The sequence below is a fragment of the Protopterus annectens genome, chromosome 12.part0 (genome assembly GCF_019279795.1).
Source record: "Protopterus annectens isolate FY-2018-M chromosome 12.part0, PAN1.0, whole genome shotgun sequence".
Classification (NCBI taxonomy): Eukaryota; Metazoa; Chordata; order Ceratodontiformes; family Protopteridae; genus Protopterus; species Protopterus annectens.
In genome coordinates, this window is record NC_056746.1 from 1,375,724,590 (window position 1) to 1,375,741,957 (window position 17,368).

The 17,368-nt window shown below is 38.7% G+C and overlaps 1 protein-coding gene across 1 annotated transcript in view; it reads right to left on the reverse strand.

Moving 5' to 3' along the window:
• The window catches only part of SDCBP2 (syndecan binding protein 2), a 256,656-nt gene that overhangs the window by 210,389 nt on the left and 28,899 nt on the right, over window positions 1-17,368 (reverse strand). The window contains exon 2 of the mRNA XM_044090435.1: window positions 2,494-2,569. Within this exon, the coding sequence (XP_043946370.1) occupies window positions 2,494-2,544 (51 nt within the window). The 5' untranslated portion in view covers window positions 2,545-2,569. The remainder of the gene's footprint in view (window positions 1-2,493; window positions 2,570-17,368) is intronic.

A 17,368-nucleotide genomic window follows, 5' to 3' on the forward strand; every position in this document is an offset into this window, starting at 1 on the left:
CTCTAATGACAAAGAACATACGAAAAGACTAACCGATTGTAGAGGGAATGCACTCCACTCATCCCAAAGCTCATGCATAAATCCAGACTCAAAGAAGAGTAACCATTGAATGGGGTTACAGCTCCATAAGTGATAACATATGGTATACAAATGTTACATTAGTGGAAGGGCCAAAAAAACAATAACCACACAAATATGGCACTACACTACATCCATGCTAGTTACTGTACTACAATCAGGTTTAAAGGTTAAAGCTGGAAATAACTGCATCCAGTTTAACTAAACAGGATAGGTTACCTATCCTGTGGTTGATAAATTATATATTACCCTTAATGAGTATAACTGAGATCACACCATACATTTGAGGGGACACCTGCATGGGATAAAGCATTTAGGAGCAGCCAGTGTCCATTACTAGCACAGGGGGCAGTCCTACGGTAAATTTTCCGTTTCCCATACATACATGGGAGTTGTGCTTGAATATGGACAGGGATGAACTTTGTTTTATGTGGATGGGCAGTCTGCTCCGCAAAAGTATCCTCTGCGAGATATACCTGTCCCTCCAAACCATTCTGCTGATGTTGGAGAAGAGCTTTAAATCCGTAGACAGAGTATTTCTAACTGCATTTAACTTGCTGATGTGCAGTAGGTCAGTCAGTACTGGGTTGAAAGATGCCTTGTATGAAAGATGCCTTGTATGAAAGACACAGGTCACCTCTTAGCAGCCCGTAGGACACAGGGTATAGGTGAGAAACTGGGAATACGTCCATGTAGGACTTGTATCCTTTTAGTAAGGAATCTCTGTGTATGTTCTAGTTGTTGTAGGTATCTAGAGATATACACCCAAAGAAGGCATTTACTCAGCCCTCATTAGGCTCATGGAGTTCAGAAGGGGAATGTCATCCCTAAAGCTAGACATAATCTCTCTGTTTATAAGATTCACAACATAGGGTGACTAAGACAGTGGACACATGTTGGTTGAAAGTTAGGTTACTGTCCATAAAAGTTCCCAAATTCTATATAACTGAGTGAATTCTTAGGGGCATATTACCAATGTGGTAGTTCACAAAGATAGCATTTAGTTTCAGTCTATGACTTTACAGACAAACATCCCATACTGCAAACAAGATATAAAACAAATCTGGATGACAAGAATGAATTATAATGTAATATTTTAATGCAAAAAACAGACTAGAGTGCTTTCATTTTGTAAAATTTATAAGGGACATCATCAATTTGGCTCAGTTTTTGCATTAAAATGTTATTTTAGTTTTCCAGTGGTCTGGATTTATTTTATATCTTATTTGGAACAAGTCTTCCTGCACAATGGCCAAATCATTTGGGGATTCAGGGAATGCTCCAAGCTTGCAGTCATCTATAAACCTAAATCAGCAAAAGCCATTTGGTACTGGTTTATAAATATCAACCAATCACCACAGCAAGAATATATACTTAGTAAGAAACTCCAGTGGCAATGCACTCCAACTGGTTGTAATTTCTTACAACAGAAAGTTTGCTTTACAATGGGAATAGTAAACAAAGGACTTGCTAACGGATTGTTCATGGTACACACTAATACCAGTGCAACTGAAACATTTAGGAATTGTCCAATACGTACAGATATCACATTTTAAACTAAACATGACAAACTTGTGCCATTTACGAGAGCACAAATTCATACATTCAAAGACGTCTGGAAAACGCAGGCTTCCATCTCCCTTACCAGCACTAGTAACAGTTAGAGCTGCATTTCAGATAGCATGTGTTCAGATATCAAAAACAGTCTTCTCAGGACATTTTTAACATCACTCCCCCCAATCAATATGTTCAGGTTAGTTAAATATGCAATCCTACTGGTCAGTTCTAAGGTCATGTCCCTTGAAACAGAAGGGTCAGCATTAATCCACAATATTACAGGGCTTCCCTGGCTGATTTGGTATTAGCCAAGCTTTGTCACCACAATCAGTGTCCAAGAAATATAGACAAAAGATCATCCGTAATTGCAAATTCCCTATAAAATCAAAAACTTGGGGTAAATAATTAGAACACAGTACAAGCCATTTCTGTCCAAACTCACTACAATACACCTTGACCACAATCTTACATAACAGAAAAACTAAAGATGCAGGCCTCAAATATGCATTCATTCACTCTGGAACCAGAGATTGCTGGGACATGTCAGGGCCTGAATGGCTTATGGCATTAATAGCCCACAAAACAGTCCCTCCTCCAACCAAGCATTTCCAGTTTATGAGGGTCTATAGAAATCGGAAGCTGTTCTCCTTGGAACGGCACCTCATCTGCATCTTCTAGGAAGACAGCAGGCCACTTTAATTTTACAGTAGTTATTCCACTAATATATATATATATATATATATATATATATATATATATATATATATATATATAAAAATTTACTTTAAATTATATATACCATTTAAAATATATAGCACAAAAACTGCATTACTAACTTAAAAAGCTTTAAAACTATACCTGAATAGCTTGGCCCACTTTGAGATCTTCCAGGGATGGATAGAGAGACATTTTTTATACTTGGTTCTCACAAAGCCTGCAAGAAAAAAAAATTCCTTTAGAAATTATGGAAAAGCAAATTTAAGTACAGATTACAAAAATCAGCTACAGGACATTTAGTTAGTGTGAGACCTCATAAGCAGTAATACCAGCTTTCCACTTTTACTTGCATCAGCAGCCTTCAGGTTATAAATTTGAATTAAAGTACATCATCAACATGGTTGTCTGGAAACATAGAGGCGGCATAAACACAAGCCATTTTTAGTACAGTTAAAGAATTTTAACAAATCATTTTACACATTTCATAAGCAAATAGGGAAATATTTCGTTAGAGGTTAAGCAACATACCAAACAAGTTAATCCTGTGCACACATCTGACTTTACACATTTGAAAAGAAATTGCAACATCATTCTATTTCACCTATGAGAATCCGCACTAAAATTAATTCTTACAAATTCAGTCCATTTTTTGGGGGGGGGGGGGGGTGTCTCTGTCTCCATCACAAGCCACTCTTTACAGGATACTATGTCACCTGTAGGTAGTCACAAGAGAGTTGATTGCTACTTATAGTTTATACTCCATCTGCTGGTTTAACCCAGGTCAAACATTCTGAAACTGAACACACTTCTAGTGAGGTACACAACTGCCCATAGGCTTTTCGTTTATAAGGGCAGTATAGTGATCCACCAGGATAAAACTTTAAAATCATAACATGGGAACACAGAGTAGCTTTACAGTAACACAGCAGGCAAGTGGGAAATGATGGAACCAGATCTCTCAACTTCTTAGCGCAAAAAATCTGGACAAAGCCACAAAGGACCAAAAATAGGGGCAGATTTTAAATATTGCTCTCGAACTTAGAAAGTTGATAGCATACATTTTCTGAAGGATATGAAGTCTGAAACACAAATGTAGATTTAGTAACTTCAATCCTCATTTTATCCCAGTGATTTGCCAGGGGGAAAAAAAAAATCTGGACAATTGAGAGGTATGGAAGGAATTAAACTCTGAAGTACAGGATGAAGCTCATTAAAAACTCATACATAATACAGTTAATATAGAACAGTTCCCCTCTCCTTTATCAAAGGCAGACATTTACATAAAGGCAACAACTGCATGTTGAATTTCTGAGTGCCAAGCCACAATTCACCATAAAGGTTTCCTTTTTACAAAAGGCCATAAAACTTCACTTTCGGGAACAAACAGTGGTTTTCAGTTAAAAAAGCAAACTAAAATGTACAACTTTATATACAGGTTACTCACCTGCAAGAAAGTGTGAATATTTGTTGTGAACTTTAGTCTAAAGAGGTCTACATTACAGAGGCGGTGAAATTAACCAAATACAAATATTTTGGCTGTGTCTTCAGTTTATAAAAGATAAAAACATTAGCTTCAGCTCTTTTGCACATGTGCATTCCCCAGTGGAAATGTGTCCCTTGTAAGAGGGAACACCGTATCCAGGGGCGGCTCGTGGTATCGGACTGCAGCCCTCCCACCTAGAAAAGAAAGAAAAAAATCTGTTAAACTAAACAGTCCAGATAAAGAAACACAGGTACCCAGCAATCTTTGCTGCAAATGCACCCAGGAATCATTGCGGGAACGACTGCACAGAAGAGGAGGTCCGGACTGCATCGGCTGCAGGCAAATCCAATCAGGACTAAGAGGTGAGCTGCTCACGTGGGATTTTCATTGCGCGGGCTCATTCAGGAGGTAGGTGTAGCGGGGTTTGGTCACTGGCTGGATTGCTCAATGTTGCGGGTGGATTTTGGTGCTTGGTCAGACATGATACATCATCAGGTAAGTGAGTATTGCTGGAGGGATTTGCCGTTTATGGTCGCTGGAGGGATTTGCTGTGTGTGTGTGTACGTGTGCCCCAGTTGCAATATACTGGTGGTTAGACTCATGGTGGTGTGGTAGGGAATACCTCAGGCTTGAACCCTGTACCTTGTATGCAGGTGTTAAAGACCTGAATTCCCTACCCACCACCATTTGTAAAAAAATTGCAGATTTTTGCCTCATATTTGATCTGATCTATTCCTCATAATATCTGGTTTTTAAATATTGCAATGCTTGAAATTTGATGGTGCAGTGGTAGCATTGTTGCCTCACAGTTGCAGGTTCTTGGGTTTGATTCTTGGCTGGGGTGACTTCTTTGTGGTGGGGGTCTGTATCTTCTCCCTGTGTTTGTGTGGGTTTGCTTTTGTGTCCTCCCATGTTACAAAGACATGTCTGCATTATTTCTTCCTGGGCCTTTGCTGAGAATTGTTTTTTTTTGTTCTAAGTCAGACTGTCCTGATTAACAAATTGACAGGCATTTGAATTTCAGACTTCAAGTTTCTGAATGTTTACTTCCTTACATATTTGATAGTGTAGTAGCAGTATTGTTGCCTCACAGCTATAGGTTGTTCTGGTTTGATTCTTGGCTGGGGTGCCTTCTGTGTGGAGTCTGCATCATATCCCTGTGTTTGTGTGGATTTGCTCTGGTGTCCTGCCATTTTACAAAGACATGTGTCTACAGTATTTCTCCCTGGGCCTCTGCTGAAAATTGGAAACTTGTAACCAAAAGGAATATGTCACCAAACACCAATTACGTCCCGGCACTATTAAGGCTGTCCTTTATCTCTCCCTTTTTCTGCTGAACCTCCGTAATGCTTGAACAGCATAAACCACGAATGACGAATAGTTTAAAAACTAATTTCTTTATTGTGAACAACCAAAACAAGTATAAAAACACCTCGGATTTAGCGCTTTCATCTCCCACAACGGAGACTTCTTCAGAATCCAATTTTGAACTAATCCCAACAGTCTTTATATATTGTTCATTAATTCTCAATAGTAGTTAATTGATTAATTACTTTGCAGTTTAGATTTGAATTTAAAAGGGCATTACATCTTCATATTGAGCCATATAAAGTTACAATTGATAATAAAATATTCAAAATATTGCATTCTTTAAAAGTACTGAATGAATAATAAAGTACGTAAATAGTAAGATCATTCCATAAATAATAAAATAAATTAATTAATTAAATATCTTGATGCTGATGAAAAAACATACATTGCACAATACCTAATAAAAATAATACAGTATGAATATGTATAAATATATAAATAAATAAATAATTCTATATAAATATACCCATATATATATCTTAAATATGAATAAATATGGATAATACAATATTAATTTAATACTTATGTAGATAATAAAATTATAAAATTAATTCTGTGCAAAAAATTCCATAGCAGCAGATAATACTGTCTTGAATTGTTTAAAAACTTCTGATGTACAAACTACCAACAAGACATTCGAGGCAACATATTCAAAGAACATTTCAAAAAACATTTCAAAAACATCTCATGATCCATTTCTCAAAAATCATTTAAATATTTATACATATTCATACTGTATTATTTTTATTAGGTACTGTGCAATACATGTTTTTTCATCAGCATCAAGATATTTAATTAATTTATTTATTTTATTATTTATGGAATGATCTTACTATTTACATACTTTATTATTCATTCAGTACTTTTAAAGAATGCAATATTTTGAATATTTTATTTTATTATCAATTGTAACTTTATATGGCTCAACATGAAGATGTAATGCCCTTTTAAATTCAAATCTAAACTGCAAAGTAATTAATCAATTAACTACTATTGGGAATTAATGAACAATATATAAAGACTGTTGGGATTAGTTCAAAATTGGATTCTGAAGAAGTCTCCGTTGTGGGAGATGAAAGCGCTAAATCCGAGGTGTTTTTATACTTGTTTTGGTTGTTCACAATAAAGAAATTAGTTTTTAAACTATTCGTCATTCGTGGTTTATGCTGTTCAAGCATTACGGAGGTTCAGCAGAAAAAGGGAGAGATAAAGGACAGCCTTAATAGTGCCGGGACATAATTGGTCTCTGCTGAAAATTGTTTTGTTCCGTCAGAAGTAAAATTGACAGGCATTTGAATTTCAGACTTCATATTCTTCAGAAAATACATAGTAAAACAACTTTATTCTAGCAATAAATATATAGTAACAACCTTTTATTAAGCAATTTTTTAAGTTTATAAGATGACTATTTGAAATTTGTCCTTATTTTTGGGACTGTAATACCCTGTTATTGGCTTTGTCCAGGTTTTTCGTGCCAAGGTTGACAGCTATGGCAAGAACTGAATTCAGTGAATATGTTTGAGGGCTGTATTCCCTCATTACTGGGTTTGTCCAGGTGTTTTGTGCTAAGAGGTTGACAGCTATGGTGAGAACTGAATTCATTAAATGATAGCCATTTAAGTTTCAGTCTTCCTCTCTTTCACAAAGCAACTGATTTGGCATACTGGTATGCTGCTCTTGACTGTTTTGCACAGGGACCTTGGCAGTAAAACATATGGTGGCAATACAGCATTTTATTCTAGCAGCTTTACAAGATTATACAAGCAATGTTTAATGTGTCCCTGGTTTTTGCCCTTTTGACCCACCCAAATAAATTTGGCTTTTTCCAGACTTCTTGTGCTGGCAAGATGAGATGCAGTTGAGTATTGCATAGATTTTACAAGGAGCTGAGAGCTGCAGGGGAAGAGAAGTTTAGTGCTGATTATGGTAAGTTGGCTCACATTGCTAATAGCACAACAGGTTGTGTACTTGCTTTTGATGCAGAAGGTTGCTGGTACTACTCCCATAAGGGGTGAATGCTGCTGTACTGAAAGTTAAGATACTAACTATGAGCCTGTTATCAGTTTGCCATCCATTTCCTATTGCAATATTACTAGCTTATTTTTAATGCAATTTAGGCAATTTATTCCTCAGGGGCATCAGACACTTTTTCGATGAAGCCATAGCAACCTCTTCATTACAGATTTATTTAACGTGGAATTATTTAGATGACTGTACTACTTCAGAGATTGTGCATATTATTTACCGATAATGGTGGACTGTAGAAGTGTGCATATTTACTGATATAATAGTGTTCTGTAGAAGTCTGAGTAGACTTTTATGATGGAAATGTTCTGGATTGGGCAGTTTTGTTTCATTGTTTACTGGAAAAATGTTCAAAGCAATAGGAAGGTGTATCAAAGAGCACATGTATGTTTCATATGCAAGGGGCCTATGATTTGAAAACAGCCCAGAATTAATTTTTATCCGCCACGGGTAAAATGCATTTTCTTTAAATGTGGGTTTTAATGTTGTTTTAAGGGCATATAAGTTTTAATGTCAAGTTTGTTTAGCAGATGTCTTAGTGTTTGTGCTGTAAAATACAAAATAAAACTTTCAAATGAAGTCCAACTCATCATAGAAGTAAAGCAGTATGCACATTAGTGTTTATGGTAAATGGACTGAAATAGCCAAGTAATGGTTCATTGGAATGGCTGCAGAGGCTCCATTCAACCATGATTTTGTCAGGGGGGAAGGGCAGCAAACTCAGACAGGCCCAGCTGAACTATACCTCCCAACTATCCAGATTTTCAAAGAACGAATAGATTCTTGCTTCTTATTTTTGGTTTGCTCTTCATAAAATTTGTAGTTTTCTAGCAAATCATTTAGGAATTAAGTCACTGAATAATAATATACAGTTTCAGACTTCATAACCTTCAGAAAAATGCATGTTAAAGTAAGAGCTGTTCTATCAATTGTCTCAATTTATACAAGAGCAATTTTTAGTACTGTTTATATGTTCCCCCAATATATTTGGCCTTGTTCAGATTTACTGCATTAACAGGTTGAGAGGTACATGCAAATAAATTGCTTTACAGAATTAGGCATAGCCAACCTCTCAACTGTCCCCGATTTTGGCTCAAAATGTTGCTCTTCCCCCTAATAATCCCCCCGCAAAATAGCAATTTTGGAAGAAAACACGGAGGGTTTACAATTAAGAAATAACTGTAATAATCAAAGTTATAGATTACTTGAAATGCATGCAGATTCTTTTATTTTGTCAGCTCATGTAGATTCTTTTATTTTGTCAGCTGCTCAAGCTAGCAGTACTAAATATTAAAGTGTCCCTACTTTGACAGGTTCCCACCTGTATTGTGTGGCTATTTTATATTTTTCCACCACATTTTTGGCCCATTTTTCATAAAATTGTAATTGTTTTTTTGGCAAATTAGTGACAAATCACTAAAAACTGAAGTTAGAAAATGGCAGACATTTGAGTTTCCGATTTTATACCCTTCAGAAAATACATACTAATGCAAGACCTATTCTATTATCTTTCTAAGTTTATTAGAGCAATATTTAAAAATTGTCCTTATTTTTGGGCCTTTGTCCCACTTCTGTGTATGGCTTTGCCCAGATTTTGACATACTTGTTGCACCCCACTCCCCCATGTAGTGACTCTGGATGTGTCCAAGCAAGGCAAGGAGTAGTTATGCAGTGTGTCCCCCCCATCCAAGGTAGACACAAGTACTACAGTGGCTTTTCATCTATCCTTGATTTTGCAGAACGGTCTGGTTTCTGTCATATTTTTGTACTGTTGATTTATGCTTATTACTCAAAGTGCCTGTTGCTCTGTGTTTAAGTAGCAATGCTTTAATGACCATAAGGTAAGCTTGTCTGAGACTGTAAGATGCAAGTAAGCTTTAATAAGCATACTGTTAAAGAACTGCCAACATTGAAAGCCTTTCTGTTGTTGCCATGCAGATAATACTTGACTAGATAAATGTATAAGCCTTTGGTATTAAAGGACAGGATTCCATTATTTTAAAAAGCTCATTACACTTGTTGGAGACTTCCAGTCATCTCTACAGACTTTACTCGTAAACTAAACAGAATGCCAATCATGTGTGGTCCATAACCTGTACAGTAATCCTTTAAGCAATGTATCTTGAGCTTGTTTCTTGTTTGCTTTTCATTTTTTACTTTGATCATGTTTTCCCCATGAAACAAGTAGATAGTAGTCAGGCAGCAGGTCTTTTTTGGATAAGAAACATTTTTACAAGTGGGGGCATCACAGAGATTTCTACTTTCAGCATGTTACTTGGTACTTTAATAAAGCTGAATATAAATTATAATTAGAACTGCATTGCAAGGAGAAGTGGTTTGAGTTGAGTGCTTCTGGTTTTTCTTATACTTGATTTTGACTGGCATTCCAGTAATGTATTTAAAAAGTAATTTATTTTTTCATGCCTCACAACCTTTTGTTTCCATCTAGATAATAAGTAAGCTGTCATGCAGCCAATGCATTGAATTTTTTTTTTCTTCTACACTTATTTTTCTCGATTGGACTCTCATAATGATGGTTTGCCACCCAGGGCAGCATATTTAATTAAAGTTAGTTTTTGTGGTTTTGAGCATAGGTTCATACTAGGCTCTCTGCCCTAGGGCATTTATAAGCCTAGCCAGAGTGTGTGTGGCTTTCGCCACCCCTTGGGATGAGAATACTATGCCCATTTAGGGTTTAGTTTACTGTGCCTCTGTCTAGTAGTGACACAGAGATGACCCCCCGGGGTAAACCTACGATCTCCCATCCATTCGTCAAGCTTTCTCTTGAAGAGAGTTAGTGAGGGGCTCTGCCTAACATGGACTGGGATTCTGTTCCAGAGTGTAGGGAGCCTCTGGGTTATGAATCTGTCCCTCCAGCACGTCCTATTTATTTCTGTGTTGAGGTTCAAATCTCTTGCTCTCGTGGCTCTGATGGATTTGGATTTTCTGAGGTGGAGCATGTCCATTAATTCTGGATGGCTCCTCCCCTTTCTAGTTGGCCACACCCCTCCCATTGACCCCACCCATTCAGCTGTCTCCTGCAGCCCCCCTTTGATTTGAAGAAGTCACCAGCCGCCACTGACCATATCTGACAGAGCCATGCTACTCAGAGACGTGCACTATTCTTCCTAACAACCTACACTGACAGTGATCCTGTACCTGCCTTTTGCTTTCCAACAAAGCTGTCTATTCTACACTTCTCAAAATGGCCACATAAAAAAAGAACATCTCAACTCGCTGCTGACAGATATACACCAAACCCCCACCCCCAACAATATAATTATTTGGCATGTAAATTACCCTGTGCTCTCCCATACAGCATGCCTCCTCATCCACACTACAAAAAGGCAGGCACCTTCAGCTTACTGCTGATATTTTACTTAGAAAAATGAAACAAAAACCTTAAAGTATTTGAACCTTTGACACACAGCACCCGTGTGCAAATTACATGAAACCACCATTAAATGCAACTGCCCTCTGCTTTCACACACAGCTCTCTCAAAGGCAAACTGTGCATGTTAGAGGTGTGATGCAGAAAATGGAAAGCTTAATGCTTAATAATGCATCTTTTTTATAGACTACCCCTAGACAAAGCATATCATGCAAATACCCTCCAGCAAAAAAAAAAAAAAATATATATATATAACCATCTTGTACACCCTTCTGATACTGGTTTGCAGTGAATGCAAAACAAAACATTCAGTGATATAATTTTCAACTACCAATACCACACCATCCCCTCATACAAGTCATAACTTGTACTTTATCCACAGACACCCCCCAGAAGGCAAGCTTCTATGCAAGCACACCAGAAAAGAATGAAAATTACCACATTAAATGAAAACCTTACAGTACTGCTTCCCCCACCCTCAGCTATACACACACACAAATAATTTCAGTATTAAGAAACTATGCTGTGGGCAGTTTATACCGTTACCCCTGCCCACAGACATAAAAATTACATAATAAACCTATACCATTGAGGAAAGTATCAGCTACCCACAGAGTCTGTCAACTCAGCATCTGAAACTTACTCCAGATGTCACCTCCTCCCACTTAGTTACAATCCCTTCCACAGCACGATCCCCACTGTGATCTCTACAAAAACGCATGCCAAGGCACAAGCTAGAAGCCCAGGAAGACAACAGCTTCAAAATCAAGCCAAGAGATCTAGTGAAGGAGGGTGGGCAGTAACAGAAAATGAACTTGGTCCTACAATTTATGTATTTGCCATAATTTATATATATATATATATATATATATATATATATATATATATATATATATATTATAAATAAATCACCGGGCTTTTGAAATCTCTTGCAGAAGCACCGATACACATATATGCCGTCCCCCAATAATTAGAGCTGTGCCCAGAGGAAGGTTGGCTATGAATGATGCCTCTGCTCACTGCTAATCTGAAGACATTTTAGTCAGACATCAAATCAACAATTCACAAATAGCACAACTATGGGAGTTGGGAACCACTGGGAAATAGGAGGAGTGAATACACTACTACATATATACTAAAGTGTAGAGTCTCTAAATACATACACTGGAGCCTAAAAGGTACCATGAGGGATGCAGTACAACCAAGACAGATGCACCTCAACAGTTCCAACATCCCTTAAGCTATAGCGATTAAGGCCAAGTAGATTTCAGGCAGTCTTGAAATTCAGATTTAGTCTAGAAGTTAACAGGTTAAGTGAGGGGAAGAAAAAAAAAAAAAAAAAAAAAAAAAAAAAAAAAAAAAAGCGCTCAAAATGGGCAACATTTTATTCTGGATTGGCAGTAAGAAACACATAAGCAGCAAGTTTAGGAGGTCAAATCAAGTCAGGAAAAGGGAAAGATGAAAATCTCTTCAGATGATAATCAGTCTATACTTTAAACTGCCATGCAAGAACTGCATAGTGCACTTGAAACTTCATAAACTTGAGCTAAATGGGAAAAGAATTATGTAAAACATAGAAATCCAAGTGGGCGCTACTAGACAGATTGAGTACAGAGCAGAATTTGAACACGTTTTATTACACATTCTGTTTTGCCACTGCACTAGTGCCAAAGTCAGAATGGCTTATGTCACATGGCAGCCATATCAGAAGTCTAGAGGTGTACACCCACCTGCACCCCCCTCACATATCGACATCAGAGCTGAACTACTGAGAGGCCTCCAAAAGAACCCAACGATAATGTGCCATGTCAAAACAAATACAATGCACTATCACTTCTAAGATTAAAGGGAATGCTGGAGAGGAATTAACCCCCAAAACTGGTAAAGGGGAAGTAAAGGCCACGGTTTGACGGCAGGGATGAAAAAGCAGTAAGACTTATCCTGGAAAGATGACTAACACGAACACAAATTTCAAAGTGTAAATTTTTCTTCCCCTTTGACAAAGGCTAAAGCTTGGAAGAGAATTATTCTTGTCAGACGGAGTCTGTGCAGGAACTGGCCTATATGCAAAGGACGAGGGAAGAGAGCCTAGGAACCTACAGGAGGAGAACTACAGGTCTATTACAGTGCTGATTAGCTGTGCGACGACAAAGGTATGCACATGCTTTAGAAGCCATGAGAATGCAATGTCCACTTGGTTCTGCAAGAATCTCTGACTATTCAACATAAAGGGGTAAAGGAAATGAAAACATTATGTAAGTGAAGAATTCAGTCACACATCTGTTAGACACTGGTAAGGTTAAGCAGAATACACTGTAGCAAACTCAGAACAACTCGTACCTAGGGTAAGGTCCAGACAGTCTGCCTACCTAGGGGCATTAGGGTGAGGGTTATTTTATCAACAAGTCAACAAATATAATATGTGCTTGAACTGGTTGACAGTGGAACTGAAGCAAGAAACATCCTGACTGAAGTTTCATTTGATGAGTTCTCCACAATCTGAACATTAACATACTGGAAAATGCCCCATTCTTGTGAGATCACAACCAGAATATAAAAGTAATGTTTTCAGGAGGTGCCAACTGCTGGCACCTGTATAAAGAGTAGGTATTATAAGGGTTCCAGAAATGTCAACAGACAGCCATTTAAGCTCACACAGCAAGTCAGGTTCCAAACTGACTACCACAAGAGAATTGGAGTGATAATACACAAGAAGGTGGAAATAATTTCATGGACTGTATTATTACTAACCTACAATCAAACTAAGTACTGAATCATACAGCAGATGCCAGAATATCCATGGGCCTGCCAGCATGAGACTTGCACCTACAGGAAAGATTCTGATGAAGGTGGCCAGTGGTACTTAAGTGGGTGTGCTGAGCAGACCTCAGAAAACAACTTCTCAGAGCTTAGCTTATGCTGAAATGCAGGTCATAGCAATGAAAGTGACCCACCCCCTCAAGTCATTATTACAAAAAAACAAATGTTCAACTTTGCACCCATCTGTGGATACAAAAATGCAGGAAAAAAATAGGGACTGTTAAAATTTGAATTGGAGGTACTGATTATTACATCTTTGAAACTCTTAAGGTTTCCACAGCTTTAATGGTTAAATGAAAGTTATAACATTTAATGTTCACTGCCCAATAACCTCCTCAATGCACTGAAAAGCAAAGGGTAAATATTAGGGAAAAGAGTTACATTTGAAAACCACCCCACTACCATTTGTAGCAGGAATGAAGGCAGAAGTTGCTGGAAAGACTGATAAATACCCAGAGATGGGTAAATATATATTTAGTTGGGGGAATGAGAAGGTAGAACAGTCATGAGTTTGACCACCACTACTTCAGATTAACAGAAGTGATGCAGACCAGCTCCTCTGCTTTGTGTTACTGAATAACATGGCACAAGATGCAAATATCTAGTGAACATTCACTAAATATCTTATTAATATTAGAAAAGAGGGACTCTGAAAACAAATAGTCAGAGATTGACAACTTAATCATGTCCAGTCTCCAGTGAGGAGAGAAATAAGGGAGAAAGTTCTGTAGACAAAATAATTGTCAGAGATGGGACTCAAAGTGTATATAAACTGGCCATTAGTCCCTCTGCAGTAGGATTAGAAGGTGGTGACCAGTCAATATAACTGATACAACATAGTGATATTTCTATAGAATTTTGTAAACTCATAAAAAATGGAGCAGAATCAGGGCAAACTATTTAGCTTACAGAGTAATCTAAATGTTTTAATTCCAGCTACTGACAGAGCTAACACACAAGTCTGCACCATGCCAATGCATTTATGTACAAAAGCCCAAATTCCAGATGAGTTTCAGTCCTGATGGACAGGAGTTTAAGAACAAGTTCCTAACTCTGAAGGATGACTAAAAATTTGCACCATCTGACACCCCTTCACATTCTCATTAAAAAAGTACTAAGGGGGTATGCAAACTGGTGAAAAACTAAAGCAAAATCCACCAATCAGGACAGCCTAGGAGGAAGGTCTGATACAAATAATACTACTAAACGACACCACCACCACCACCCAGGGTACTAAGATGGAATTGGAAGAACCTTAACATCTTACCTAGGTTGACTGCCAGCATTGTAGAATGCTTATGTGGACTGATTCTCACCGACCAGTTCATAAGTCAGGGAGACAGAAGATGGAAGTGCATACCTGCATTGGAGGTCCACAGATTGAAGGAGACCAGAAATATGTGGGGACAGAAAGGCTGCCCAAGTTCTACATCAAAACTAGTGACATCACACCTGTCTGATCAGTCTACTCCTAGATGATGCCTAAATATTATGTTTGAAATTAGACATCTCTCAACTTCTTGGTTTAAAAGCCTGCGTTTGCACTTGTTTCCCACCTTTCCTATCACTAGTCTAGTGCAGATACAGATTTGCTGTATCCAGGACTGTTTGTAAGCTTCTGAGCCCCCAAGCCTTTCTGTGTTGGAGGAAAGCATTCTAGCTCATCAATGGGAGTGGTAAGCACTAGGTAGCCTATCACAAGCTCCAGGTGCAGATTCTTAGTTTTAGCACTTGGATTTCCTTATTCAAGCTCCGCACTTGTTCAGAGCTTGTTGGTAACACTAAATAAGCTGCAAATTACTACAGCACTCAACCTTCCTTTTTACCTAGAGGAAGAGAGTTTTGTACTTAACTTTCCTCATTTGTTCAGAGAAAAACAGCTCTTGTACTAACTTTCCACACTTCTATAGAGGAATGTAGTTTTGTATTCAGGCATGTCCAAGGGTCAGCTACCAGTGTTCTCTCTCCTGTGTCTATCGGATGAATCTGGGCATCTTGAGGCAATGTAGCAATTGGCTCATGTACACAGACAACCCTCTCCTACCACCCAACAGGACAACCTGTGAGAGATGCACTTATCTAGCCCAAATGGAGGTAAAGCTCTCTCCAACCAAAACGGAACTTGACAGTCAAGAGGAGAAGGTAAACAGTTGCACCACACCACACATCACATAGTCCCACTAAACCTACACCACCAAAATCCACACACAGAAACACAAAAACATTTGCAGAGGCTCTCAATAATAATCTGCTCAAGCAAGAGTCCTCCAAAGCAAAAAATGCAAGCAACCTTCACCCCCCCCCCAACACAACCTAAATGACACAGCCCATAAACTCAGTGTGCCAATAAACCACAGCCCATAAGGCAAACCAACGTACCCAAGACACTAGTCATAAGTGACCCTATAGTCAGGCACATTGATGCTTCACACTCACCAGGCTAAACAAGAAGGTTACTGTCAGCTGCCTTTTGGGTGCCAGGATCCACCACATAACCCACACACTCAGGTCACTCCACAACAAGTACAAATATGACTGTCATTGTCCATGTTGGTGTGAACGACCTGAGACATACCTCCCTGGACTACATGAAGAGAGACAGGAAGCGCTCTCTGATCTTGTAGCCCAGGCAGGTATGACCCTAACCCTGAGTAGCATCCTGCCATCACCCAGAATGATACCGCAGTACAAGGACAAAATGATTACAATTGGCTAAGCTTCTGGTGTCACTAAGGGGATCCAGAATCTGTCTGCCTGGGACGACATGGCTGACGGACCACAATGCTTTGCCAGAGATGGCCTGAACCCGTCGCCCCTGGGATTCAGGATAGTGGCTAAGGCTCTTGCTGCCCCTATAGTGCCTTTTTTAGGCAAGGTTCAAATGACAAATTCACCACCATAACAGGCAAGCAAAAACTGAGGGTAATGCTACTCAACGCTAGAAGTCTAAATCTCAAAATGCACTCACTTGAGGCACTTCTTAAAAATGGAGAATGTTGATATCTGTGCAGTGACTGAGACCTGGTTCAAGGCTCTAGAGAGCACCCCTGCATTACCAAGCTATAACTCATACTACACTTTTCGGCCATCTAACCTGGACCAGAACACCAAAGGCAGAGGTGTGTCCATATTCATTAAGGATAGCCACATCTCCAGGCTAGTTGCACAGCATAATGCATCTGAGGTTATCCAAGTGCAGCTAACTCTGGGCAAAACTGCAATTCAAATTGCAACTTGCTACAGATCCCCCACCATGCCCCAGGATTCCCACTCCTTTTCTTGATGTACTGGAAAATATTAGGATTCAACCAAACACTTTAATAATGGGCGACTTCAACTACCCCACCATTAACTGGGAAAGCTACTCATGTACCAACTCCTTAGCTCAACGCTTTCTGGAATTCATAAATTCCAATGCCCTGGATTAACTTATCCACACCCCCACCAGGGGCAACAATATCCTAGACCTAGTCATTACCAACATGAGTGACTGGTGTTCCACACCTGAAATCAACTCCTCGTTGGTCAGATCAGAGCATAAGCTAGTCACCCTAGATATCCGCATCCCTCCCCCACCCACCATTAAGGAAACCATGGTAAAAAAAATTCTCCAAAGCCAACTTCATGCTTCTTAAGACAGAAGCATGAAACTTCATGACACCCATGCAGATGGACAATACAGTTATGACTGTTAAATCCTACACAACTGCACTCTATTAAGCACTTACATGAGTGCATGGATCATGCTATCCCACACAGAACCAAGATGCTATCTTCCAAAAAAAGGAAGATAATCTGGTGGTCCCCTGCCATAAACAAACTCTACAACAGAAAGAAGAAACTGTTGCAAAAGAAAGCAAAATCCCATGAGAGGAGGAGCTCCCTGGTCAGCCTCAGTAAGAAGCCGAGATCCCTTATAAGATTCT